The following is a 12,031-nucleotide window of genomic DNA, read 5'->3' as shown; positions in this document are numbered from 1 at the left end:
CCAAAAACTGGCACCTGACTATTGTTTTAAGACAGACTTGAAAAATTGTGACTCTAACCTTTAAAAAAGACAGCTGGATTCTGCAACTGTCATTTTGCAAGTCTGTTGCACCTAAGAGCCCCCTGCCTTTTAAATGCCCGCTTCCTTTAAATCCCACCACCTGTGATGCAAGCTATTAAGTTAGAAAAAAACCTGAGATAACCATGATGGCATCATCTGGGTTATTTCTTTAGACCTTAGAAAGCTCTTCCAGAACCAAAGATGACATGATGTGACTGTTTCCACAGGATGAGTAGGACTCCTCATGTTGAGTAAATGTATCTTCTTGTGTAAAATCAGCAGAGTGCCATTTTAAAACTGTAGGAGGAGATGTGTACTATTTGGGCCGTTTTTCAGGGATATTCAATTAAAAATGCAAATGTGTGTACATCGTCTTAAAACACAAGAAACTACATAAAGTTATGCACGTTTCAATTTATTTTTCTAATGCTTTTAGCATAAAGGGTTTTTTTCAGTTACCATCGAGGCACAGAAGAATAATAAGACGTACTATGCAAGACAACAGAACCGTGATTATCAACACTAATACAATGAAGTCAGGTTGGTTTTAGGATAGCGTTAGTAGAAAGTTTGGTGGGCGGGGTTATTTATTTGCGTCATAATTTATGTTGCCTAGTGTAAACAGTCCATTGGTTGAATCTTTGTGATGGGGGTTCCCTGCCCCAGATTGCAGGGGTAAAACAATAAATAGAAGCTATCACTTTAAATTTTCAATCTCTGGTACAGCAGAGATAAACTGTAAGATAGTAGAGCGTGGGAAATATTACAATATACACCTGGGATACTCTGTATTTCAGATCAGTTTACAGTCGGTTACTCGTAGTTATTTATTACCAATACTTCTGTCTACATAGATAGGTCTTTCATAAGGTAAGTTAGCCATCCTCCAAGCGAAGTCAGCTATTAGACGGCTGACAAGCTAACGTTAACCGTGCCAGCTAATGTTAGCTGCATTGTCTAGTGAAAACCACCGCCACTCGATAGGCAGGCAGTAATCGTTCAAAGTCGGCAAGTGTTGCGTTGAAACTGTATAAATACCCCATTTGCGCTATCTAGTTCAAAATGATGCGTATTAACAAAACATTTCGAATCTGCCTTCCTTTGTTTTCTTTGAGCTAGCATAGTTAGCACTCAACTTGTTTCATTGATTATGGTTCCACAGTTAGTGTAAGTTGGGAGTAACGTTAACGTCAATTGATTTAAAAGTTAACCAAGTTTGCATTGCCCAGGATTTTAAGGACTACTAGGCAGTCAATTATAAATTGGTAGCTGATGTTGTCAATTTTGGAACCCCACTGAGGTAACATGGATATACTTTATTGGTGCACTACAATCACCGGGCTTAACGATCCGTCGGCTTCATGGTTTTCCCCGCTTGAAATCAGCTTGCGAGTTGTCTATGTGGAAGTACAGCAAAGTAACATCCTGACAGTTGTCCGTTTTTCTGTATTGACCGAAACGCCAATGTGTTTCATGAAGTATGTTCCTTCCGCAAATGGCAAAAGTGACCAACGGCTGAAAGAAAAACGACGACGCCACAAGTTAGCCGGAGCTAGTGTTAGCCAGCTAACTAGCAGTGTCGCACGGTTGGCGTTGCTTTCCTGTATGCCCGGCTAGCGTTAGCCATTTAAGATGACAGCGAAGAGGCCGGCAGTCTAGAATCTCTATGCCTTCAGTTTTTTTGTAGTGTTGGTAACGTTGACGTAGCAGACAGTGTAGGCGCACATTGTTCCTGAAATATCTAAAATACGCACATATAATTGCAGATAACGAATCTGTCACAATTTATGGCTAATGAACATGCGACAAATGTGAGAACTGGCAAAATGTTGTTAGCATAGACGTGAAAGGCCTAACTCATACAGTAGGCCACTTCTGTACAAAGGGACGTACAGATGTGTGTTACACATGTATGTGGTGTACACTTCTAAAAGAAGGATTTAATTGTAGTTTAGTTCGTTTTCTCCGCTGTCCAACTTCAACGCCTGCATCAGTCGCTTCCCTTTTATCTACAGCCGGTTTCCCTCTTTGTCTCATTGGATGAACGTGATGGCGCAGTTGAGTGTTAGCTAGTGTGTTAGCCACCTAGCTAAACAGTCAGCTGTCGTGCGTCTGCCATAGGTTTGATGTGGGTCAGAGGAAACGTTGGGCTAATGAGACAAAGAAAGTGAAACGTCTCAACTCATTTTTATTTTATTTTATTTCCTGCACGTGCTGCTCCAACAAATCTGTGTTGTTTACCTGAGGCACAATAGACGTTCATGTATAACAGTTTCTGCAGCAGTCCAACTGACTTCCAAGCTTGATTTTCCCAGTCATTGTCGTCTGCACTCAGTTGCCAGTTTATTTGGTATTTCTATCCTAAACTAATCCATCTTAATATAAAAGCTCTGCAACAAATCTAAGCTTCATGAAAGTGAAAATGCTAAGTTTCTGACTCAACTGTTTTGGAAAGGTTCAATTTTATGGTCATTTGTTTGTGGTGCTGCAGAATTGTACTGTGTAACACAGAGTTATTAGAAACACCTTAGTGTATCACATCTCACCAGCATCATGAACTAGGGCCCCCAAAATGACCAGATAGTTTAATAACAACCTCTCCAAACAGTTTGACTAAAAAACTAAATAAAAAACAAACAAACAAATGACCTTCATGAACGTGGGGTTTATTTCAGGCCTGTAGCATTATACTGCATTATTTTAGCTAAGTGTGTCTAAAAAATTGCCAGCTGTTTATGTATGTGTTCAGTGCAATTTCTACATATCATTATGGTAAATAAATCTTTGCTTATCTTTTGTTTCAGCACTTAATATTGTTTACCAAAGAAATGGTGATGGAGAAGCCAAGTCCCCTGCTTGTAGGGCGGGAGTTTGTGAGGCAGTATTACACACTCTTAAACAAGGCACCGGATTTCCTGCACAGGTAATTACCAAATGTGATGTGGTATACACTCGATCTGTAGGTGTTGGTAATATTTGTTATAACCAACTGTCATGTTGTTGTGCCAATCAGGTTTTATGGGAGGAATTCTTCCTATGTTCATGGAGGACTTGACCCAAATGGGAAGCTGGCAGAAGCAGTGTACGGGCAAGCGGTAGGTGCTATGGATCGAAAATGAAGTTTCACATTGAAAATACTGGGTAGTAGATGTCTGGTGCAGTAATATTCATAGTGGTACTCATTTTGATGAACTTGAAACTAGCACAAAGTGAATCATTGAAAGCATATGAGGGAGGAGTAACTGTTTGCGGACACAATATTTACATGGTTGTCACATTAAACATTTCTGCCTTTTTTTAACAACCTTATATTTCCACATATCAGTCAGTGTCAGTCATACTCGATTAATGCAAAATGCCCAGAAAAGGCTCAGAAAAGCAAGAAGTACCTTTTTAATTACAAGATGATAATTTTGACCAGTGTGTCCCCTTCTTCTTCTTTTATTTTTTGGCATCACTTGTCTCTCCATCTCATAGGAAATCCACAAGAAGGTCATGTCCCTGCAGTTTAGTGAATGCCACACAAAGATCAGACATGTGGATGCTCATGCCACACTGAGTGATGGAGTGGTGGTGCAAGTCCTTGGAGAACTGTCCAACAATGGTCAGCCGATGAGGAAGTTCATGCAAACTTTTGTGCTCGCTCCAGAGGTTAGTACACCTACCTTTTAAATACTATTACCAGGCATCAAGTATATTTGACAACAACAGTAACAAATAATTACTTCCTGAGATTTCTATCTAAATTATTGACCACAAACATAATTTTTGTTGGCCTAGCTAGTAAAGAACAGGAGAAGAGTTGCTTTTACTAAAATAAAGTTACTAAAAAAGAATTTAAAAAATCTGTTTTCGTAGGGTTCCGTTGCAAACAAGTTCTATGTCCACAATGACATCTTCCGTTATGAGGACGAGGTTTTTGGAGACTCAGAAGCTGAGCTTGATGAGGGTAAGATCTTCACAAATATCTAGACCTTGTTTTTTTTACTTTGGTTTGTAGTTAATGTCATGGTTAATTGTGAGGTTGCTAATAACTTCAATTTGTTTATTATCTTTCTCTCACTTAGAATCAGAGGAAGAAGTTGAAGAGGAGCCAGAAGAGAGGCAGCCATCCCCTGAACCACTTCAAGAAAGCCCCAACAGCACCACCTATTACGAACCCCACCCTGTCACGTATGCTCAAATTTAATCATAACTTCAGTAATATATATATTGGTGTATTTCTGTCTTCTTTTTAAAGATCTAGATTAAGGTTTTTTCCTTTAAACTTCTGTTTAAGTGACAACATGCTGATGTTTGCTCTGTAGTAACGGAGTAGAGGAGCCCATGGAAGAGCCAGCTCCAGAACCCGAGCCGGAGCCTGAACCGGAGCCCAAAGTAGAGGAGATAAAGCCTGAAGCAGATGAGAAGGTTCTGGAAGAGATGGAGGAGAAAGCACCTTCACCGGTCCCTGTGGAGTCTCCACCAAACACCCAGGAGCCTCCCAAGGTAAGACTGATGTGTCTCTATGTTGTTTGCTTCTCTTGAATAGGATTATCAGGGGGCTTACAAGACTGAATTCTCACAATCTTTAACAATCTTATGTTCTTTGTTTGATACATCAGCTATGCTACATATTGGGGAAAAAAATAAGACATGGATGCAAATTGAGGAAGATTTATTCTCACACTGAAGGAGTTTTTTTTATTCAGTATTTTACAACAACATTAAAAAATATAGTCTCAAGTTTGTTAGTTTATCAGTCTTTTTGTGATGCATAGCCCAGTAATGATGTTGTTGTTATTGTTGCCACCCTAACAATGTACTGCATCCCTCACAGACTTTCTCGTGGGCCTCGGTGACCAGTAAAAACCTGCCTCCTACCGGCACAGTCACCTCCTCTGGAATCTCACCCCATGTTGTGAAAGCTCCAAGCTCACAGGTAACCAGCTACCAGTGCACACGACTTTTGCAGAATATCAAAAAAATTAATAAATCAGTTGTTCTAATAAAATGAGCTGTCAGAGCACATTAGAAAGGGGTCACTAAATAGGAGTCTGCCACGATGTTCATATCAAACAAACGTTGCTTTGAAGATTAGAGAGTTGTAAACAGTAGATTTTGAAGTTTGTGTGGAACACCTTTGACAGAAATGAGGGCACTGAAAGTTTGTGTGGATTTTTTGTACAGCCCTTTAGACTGACATATAAACCCTCCTTGTCAAAATGTGTGGTATGATTGAAGTCCTCTGTCACATTATACAATGTCATTTTATGTCACCATGTCACAATATTATCAGAATTTTGAAGCAAAATTTCTGGAAAATCTAATTATAAACTCTTAATGAGTTAATGAAAATAAATAAAAATAACCAGATAGAGATCAGATATACCTGTTTTTAAATAATGAAGTGAATTTCAATACCTGGAAAAAAGTTACTTTAACATTAAATGCATAAATCATGTTAACATTAATTTTAAAGAATACTACTCACTCATTTGCAGTATAGCCCACAAAGACATAATGCAAAAAGACAAAATAACACAATAGATACTTCACACTAAATCGTATGACATTTCTGATGGTTGACAGGTATATATTGTCATGCTATTTTGTTATATTACTCCACCCCACCTCCCTTTTAGTCTGACATTAGGTATTGTTTAAAAAACGGTGGACTTCAGGGGAAAAAGCAATTCCAACTGATTTCTGCTAAAGCCAAAGACTAGTAAGGAAGGTCATTGGAAGGCTGTGGTATATTGTGATTATGAGACAGATGTTGGTCACCTAAAGATAAAGCAGAGGCAACCTTGAGTGATATGAATGAACATACAAACTGCCACATGAACAATAATAAATGGACAAGTGAAAAGCAGCAAAGTGGCTTAAGTAGACTGAAACTCATAACCAGGTCAGGCAGGGTGACCTAAACTAAAAGGATGTGAGGAAAAGGATATGTGGTTCATTTAGTCTTTTTCGTGTGTGACATCCCGCCCCCACACAGCCCAGAGTTGAAGCCAAGCCGGAGACACAGACGGCACCTCTTCGTCCCAGAGACCAGCGCACACGCGACAGACCGGCCTTCACCCCGCGGGGCCCCAGACCCGGTAACGCCAGCGCTCATTCCCCAGCTTGAGGGTTTAATGTCGCTTTTCTTTTGGTTGGTTCTTACGTCATTCCACATGTGTCTTTTGCTATTAGATGGTGTTGCATCCTCGGAGTCACAAACAGGAAAACCACACTTGAGTTTTGTTAACAAAGGTAAACATGATCATTTAAGTCACATCTTGATTAATCCTATTTCATGGTTATTATTTGATTACTGAGTGAGAATCTTCAGTCATTGTCACATTTCGATTTCTTGATGCCAGGGATTTTACTTTTTTGCATTTTGATGCAGATGAGGCATTTGAGCTGCACTGAGTTTTTCCGATGTGCCTGTTGTTCTGACCTGCAGGTGGCCGGGGAGAAGCTGAATCCGGTGACATGGACAACAGGCGGATTGTCCGCTACCCAGACAGCCATCAGCTTTTTGTTGGCAACCTCCCACACGACATTGATGAGAGCGAGCTCAAAGATTTCTTTATGAGTATGCTTCCTCAAAAAGCAACATGTCGGCCATGTCCTGTAAAAAATCTTCCTCAGGGTCAATAAATATGACTTAATTGACATAATGTCCCTTTATTGTTGCAGCATATGGAAATGTTGTGGAGCTGCGGATCAATACCAAGGGCGTTGGTGGGAAGCTGCCCAACTTTGGATTTGTGGTCTTTGACGACTCTGATCCTGTGCAAAGAATCCTGGGGGCCAAGGTAGAAGGGGCATGTATTGACATTTCATTACCCACTTTCATTCTTTTGGTGGTGGTTTGGTGACACACATTTCTACGATTACTCTGACCCTGAATCTGACACATCAGAGAAACTCTCCTCTGCCGTTTTCTCTGATAATACTTATCAATATTAATCAAGCTTGTAAACAGATCTGAGGCTGTGTTCAGACCAACTGTAGCACTGAGCTAAAGAAACAAAAAACAGCATGATGCTAGGAGCTGTGTTGCAGCAGATGCAGGTGAGATAAAATGTGAACCAAGAAGTGCACTTGGAGAAACTACACAGACACTCGGGGGAAAAAAGACATTATATTGTGGATTATACTGCTGTGATTAGGATTTTACCATCCTGGAAAGCCTTTCTACAAAGCAGTAGATAGTTGAAAGTTGAGCAACCATCAGTTGCATTTTTTTTTTTTTTTTTTTTTTTTGTAACCCACCTGTGGTAGAAAGTTGCCCGCACCTATGAATTGGTTTCATTGACGTCAATGAGACTTTTGTCTCAGTCACAGATAATACTGTTTCAGCAGACACTTTCTGCTTTAAAAAAAACGCTCTGGATATTGGTACATTTTGTATATATTTCTAAAGTAACAGTGCTATAAATACTTGAGTGTTTTATATGTGAACAACTAAACAGCAGGTAGAAACACTGATGTGGCCATGGGACTGAAAACAGCCCTGCCTATAGAACAATGCCAGAGTGCTTGCACTGGACGGGGCTTGTGCTTCAGGTATCTACAAGACCAGAAGGCTCTGTTAACGTAACAGATCCATGAGTTTAGAGGCTTGAAATACTTTGAGACAGGATTTTACAGCTCTGGAAAGGTAACACTGCAGCACTCTCTTTTGCTGTGGTGATCCAGAGAGAAAGTTGTTCTGAAAAAAGTCTCAGATTAAATTGTTTCACTGGCAGGGACACAGGGACACTGACACAGAGCAGTGCCTACACAGGGTCAGGGACAGATGAACGAACTCGTGTGCAAACCGGTGAATGATGTGGGTTTTGAAATAGACGGGGAAATGTTCAGTTTGGGTTTCTCCTGTAGTGACCTTGCTTTTCTCCCTGCAGCCCATCATGTTTCGTGGCGAGGTACGTCTGAATGTGGAGGAGAAGAAGACGAGGGCGGTGCGTGAACGAGAGACCCGCGGCGGAACAGACGAGCGTCGGGACATGAGGCGCAACGACCGGGGCCCTGGAGGTTCGCGAGGCATCGTGGGAAGTGGAATGATGCGTGAACGCGACGGGAGGGGACCGCCGCCTCGAGGCGGCATGGCCCCCAAGCCTGGAATGGGCTCCGGACGAGGCTCTGGAGGCCAGGGAGAGGGTCGCTTCACAACCCAGCGCCGCTGAGAAGAACACCACCTGCAGTGTGGAAGTAGTACCGTGTTCTTCATCTTCAACCGTTCTCGTTAACGAAAAGAAATCTTCATGTATAAACGTATATATTTGTTTTTTGTTTTATTTTTTATTTTTTGTTCCCTCTTTGCTTTGGAATGTGACACAGCCTGTCAACCATTTGTTTGTGAAATAGACAAAACAAAATAAGCAAACAAAAAATTTCGCTTATTAGTTGTGAGCTGAGCATCCTTTTGGGGCATCTCAAGAATTCACAAACTTTAATTTGTAAATTCGTGAAAAAAGGCAAACCAACCAGGAGTAATCTGCCACATTAGGAGGGACTGATAAGACTTTTAACTACGACAGTACAGCCCATCATTTGGAAAAGAGATTATATGCCTTGACTTAACTGGGGGCGCTGCTTCACGAAATCCCTCTATTGCACATTTTATATGGTAGTTTCCTGCCCGTTACTGTTGGAAAAGAGTGAGATGCAAAATTTGTGCAGTTCAAGGGGAAAAGCTTGCCTTTTACATTTTTCCTTTTGAGAGACCACTGCTTCAGAATTGCATAACGCACTCATCAATATGCACTAATGGGTACTTTTGTCGTATTACATTGACATCCATGCTCGGAACGCAGCTGGAGAGACCTGTTTGTCTCAAAGCGATACGACTTACCGGGGCAGGCCTTGCTTGCAGCCTGTCTGCTGTGACCAATGTACTTTTCACACGTTTGACCCAAAACTACGCTTCAATTACTGCTGGATGGACAAGATGACAAGCAAATCTACATTATATTTTTCCTCATTTGTAAATCAAAAGAAAAAAAAAAAAAGCTCAAATCCTGGACTTTCACCAAATGAGTGGGGGGACAAAGGATAAACAAGAAACAAAGTTGAACAATAGAAGAGTGGTGGTAATGATGGCTGCTCGCTCTGTTTTTCTTTGATTCCAAGTCTGTTTTTCTTCATGTTTTTCCCTGCCAGCTAGACCACGAACCTGGGACGGACGACACCTCCCTCCCTCTTCCCTCCCTTTCTGTCTTAAGTGCGGGAGTAACAGAATAAATGTACAGCAAAAATCATAGTTTACTGTATGTTTTGTTTTTCTGTGTATATTTTATTTTCTCTCTCGACTTGATAAGAGCATGATGGTGCCTTCTATTTCACCTTTTCCAGTCTTACTAAAGCGTAAAGCGGTTCGGGGCTCGCCGCCTCCTAATGCGGAGCTGCTCATTTTGAACTATTGTCTTCTGGGAGCAGATACAAAAAAAATTGCAGTATTCACACAATTTAAGTTTTTCAGGTGCATATTTCTTTTTTTTCCATACTGTTTTACTACCTAAGATGATCTGTTGTGAGTATTGTACATTTGTTTTGTATTGTGTCTGTTCTGGGTTTTGTAGAGACAGTAGGTGCCTCGAGTTCTGTTGTTCTGATGTAATATGGTTAAGACGTGCATCTAAAGAACCCCCCCCTCCCCCCGGGAACAAAAAGGTACATTAAAGATGGTGACAGTGGAACGCTTTGGTTCTTGGTTTAACATGTCATAAGCTCTACACAGCTGTGATTTTGAAGTAAGGTTTGCACCTTGGAACGAGTCTCACGACGTGATTCAGATTCTGTCTGTTCTTAGTTTCAGTCTCGGACTCAGCACTCGGTTGACGCCTGGACTCAGAAGTTGTCAGACTGTTCTTTTCTCAGCAACAATTTTGTAATGATCTGTGCGGGTGGGCTGGCCGTAGTTCCAGCCTACAGACTAGCAAATAATTGTGCTCACTTTTCTAGCTGTTTATGCATTTGTACTTTCATATTGCTGATTATTCATTGTTCTTATTTTGTTCATTTATTTTTCCATTCAATGCGGATCTAATCTGAATGCCATGCTAGTCGTCTCCTTGCCCTCTGGCGTATTTTCTTTTTTACCACTGGTAGGGAGGGAAGACCTTTTGGTTTCAGCTGGAAAGGAAAACATGACAAACATGAGATGTTATTTTTTTATTTTTATTTTTATTTTTTTCTGTTATCTTGCACTGAAATGGGAAGTGAAATTGATGTAGCATTTTTCTGGACAAATACTAATGAGGTCTTCCTTGTCTGGTGGTATTGCACTATTCCCAATGTTTCTGGGACAATCTGTCAGTTTGAACACAGCCTCTATCCAAATTTCTCATCTGGCAATGGAAAAAAAAAATAGTGCTCATCTTGTTTTCAGCATGAAATAATATTTGCTCTCTTGCAGCTGAAACGAGATCTCATGTACGGACATGGTATATTTTATGTAGTTTTCCACAGTGATGCTCGACTACTCTGCCTTGTAGTTGAGGTTTTCAGTAGAGAGGTTTAACTTGTTACCTTCAGTCTTTGACCTACTTATTACAGAAAAATGACAGCTCTTTGGTCTTCTGAGTGTTTTTACCAGACAGCTCTTATGGGTGCATCTACCCCGAATGTTGTATTTGTCAGGTATTTGCTTAACGTGGGCACTTGACTGCAATCATACTTTTTACAGCAATGGTCAGTGAATAGAGGTGAAGAAGAGCCATCATGCTTTCAGACCAATCTGTGCTTTGACATTGTAGCGGCGGTGAAAATGTTCAAGCATATAAATTTACGGTTGGATAGTTATTTTACTCTGAGGTTCTCACCGACCCGCCTGTTTCCAAACTTTAAAGGATCCTCGTTAGAAAAAAAAAAAAAGAAGCCCTGTACATTTATTTTCCTGTGGTTGAAGATGCAGTAGAGTGGATCCTCATTGTGAATCATTCCAGTCCTTTTTGAATGGAAATAGAAGTACCTTCATGGCTTTAGCAGGTGTGGTAAACAGTTGGCTGCCATCTTAATTTTACTGTGTTTACCTTGTTGCTAGTACAAAAGTGTTGCAGGTGGAGAAGCTTTTTTTTTTTTGTTTTTTTTGTTTTTCTTTTTTCCTTTCTATTTTGAATGTGTTGGACTTAACATACAATAAACTACTGATATCAGCACCGCTCATACCGTTTGTCATGTTTGCAGGTTCCTCCAAAAGATCATGTAAAAAAAAAAAAAACAAGCTGTTGTTGCATGTTGATGAGTTGAGCACAAGCAGGTTTGTAGGTTTTATAGGAAGTGAGAGACTCTTCTGTGGTGCATTTAACCACTGAAGTTGTTGGCAAGCAGCGAAAACTTGCAGGATCATTTTGTTTTTGTTTTGTTTTTGACAACGTCAGTTGTCATGGTTGGTTCGATTCAGCCTGTGAACATGTGTGTGTGTGTCCTGTGGCTCTGGGAAAGCTTTGTCAGAGTTAGAAAAAACAAAACAAGTGGTCTTGGAGTTTTAAATATGTGGCTGTTTACGTGACAGGGACTGTAAGAGATGGCTTTGTGTAATGGAAAGTGTAGGATCCAGTGGTTTTGCAGCAAACCAAGGACTAAATGTTAGGATATGTCAGCTTCTGCTGTATCAGTTTAATTGATGTCTTTCCCAAGTCCTCCAATGTAATGGATGTGCAATGCCTAACTGCTGTAGTCTCCTTTTAAAGGTTCTCTGTGGAGTTTTCAACCACTGCCACGCTGCCATAGAGCAGTGCTTTTACCTGATGCATGATACACACTCCAGCCAATGGCTTCACATTGTTCCACTGATCTACAGATGTCAAAAATGCACCAACAGACTAAACCAACGAAGAAGAAGCTAGTAAACGTTCTTGGAAACCAGCTTTGCAAATGTTTTATGAGGAATACCCTGATCATGACAATGCATTTTGGTAACTGTAAGTGTAGAACAGAGACTTCGTTTACAAGAGAGCTCCACAAGACTGAAAGGCCTCATTAAGATGAA

The 12,031-nt window shown here is 40.6% G+C and overlaps 1 protein-coding gene across 2 annotated transcripts; it reads left to right on the top strand.

The window, feature by feature from the left end:
* Positions 1-781: 781 nt before the first annotated feature.
* g3bp2a (G3BP stress granule assembly factor 2a) lies at positions 782-11,203 on the top strand. 2 transcript variants are annotated; one of them, XM_041933541.1, is made up of 13 exons: positions 782-930; positions 2,865-2,983; positions 3,074-3,155; positions 3,538-3,711; positions 3,919-4,009; positions 4,128-4,233; positions 4,368-4,548; positions 4,880-4,981; positions 6,044-6,146; positions 6,241-6,300; positions 6,497-6,628; positions 6,733-6,851; positions 7,944-11,203. In XM_041933541.1, the coding sequence occupies exons 2-13, from the start codon at positions 2,889-2,891 to the stop codon at positions 8,223-8,225; spliced, it is 1,527 nt and encodes a 508-aa protein (XP_041789475.1). In that variant the 5' UTR covers positions 782-930; positions 2,865-2,888; the 3' UTR covers positions 8,226-11,203. The 2 variants fall into 2 exon arrangements, with proteins under 2 accessions (XP_041789475.1, XP_041789474.1); XM_041933540.1 differs by having other exon boundaries at positions 6,733-6,860.
* Positions 11,204-12,031: the final 828 nt, after the last annotated feature.

This window comes from Chelmon rostratus, chromosome 3 (assembly GCF_017976325.1).
Source record: "Chelmon rostratus isolate fCheRos1 chromosome 3, fCheRos1.pri, whole genome shotgun sequence".
Lineage (NCBI taxonomy): Eukaryota > Metazoa > Chordata > Actinopteri > Chaetodontiformes > Chaetodontidae > Chelmon > Chelmon rostratus.
This window is presented reverse-complemented; position numbering and strand designations above follow the sequence as displayed.

What these genes read in the sequence shown, in the direction of transcription:
- g3bp2a (XM_041933540.1), top strand. Translation starts at nt 2,889, where the DNA reads ATGGTGATGGAGAAGCCAAGTCCCCTGCTTGTAGGGCGGGAGTTTGTG. An exon ending in TGAAAGCTCCAAGCTCACAG is followed by an intron (nt 4,982 to 6,043) that starts GTAACCAGCTAC and finishes GCCCCCACACAG; the next exon opens with CCCAGAGTTGAAGCCAAGCC. An exon ending in GCTCAAAGATTTCTTTATGA is followed by an intron (nt 6,629 to 6,732) that starts GTATGCTTCCTC and finishes TTATTGTTGCAG; the next exon opens with CATATGGAAATGTTGTGGAG.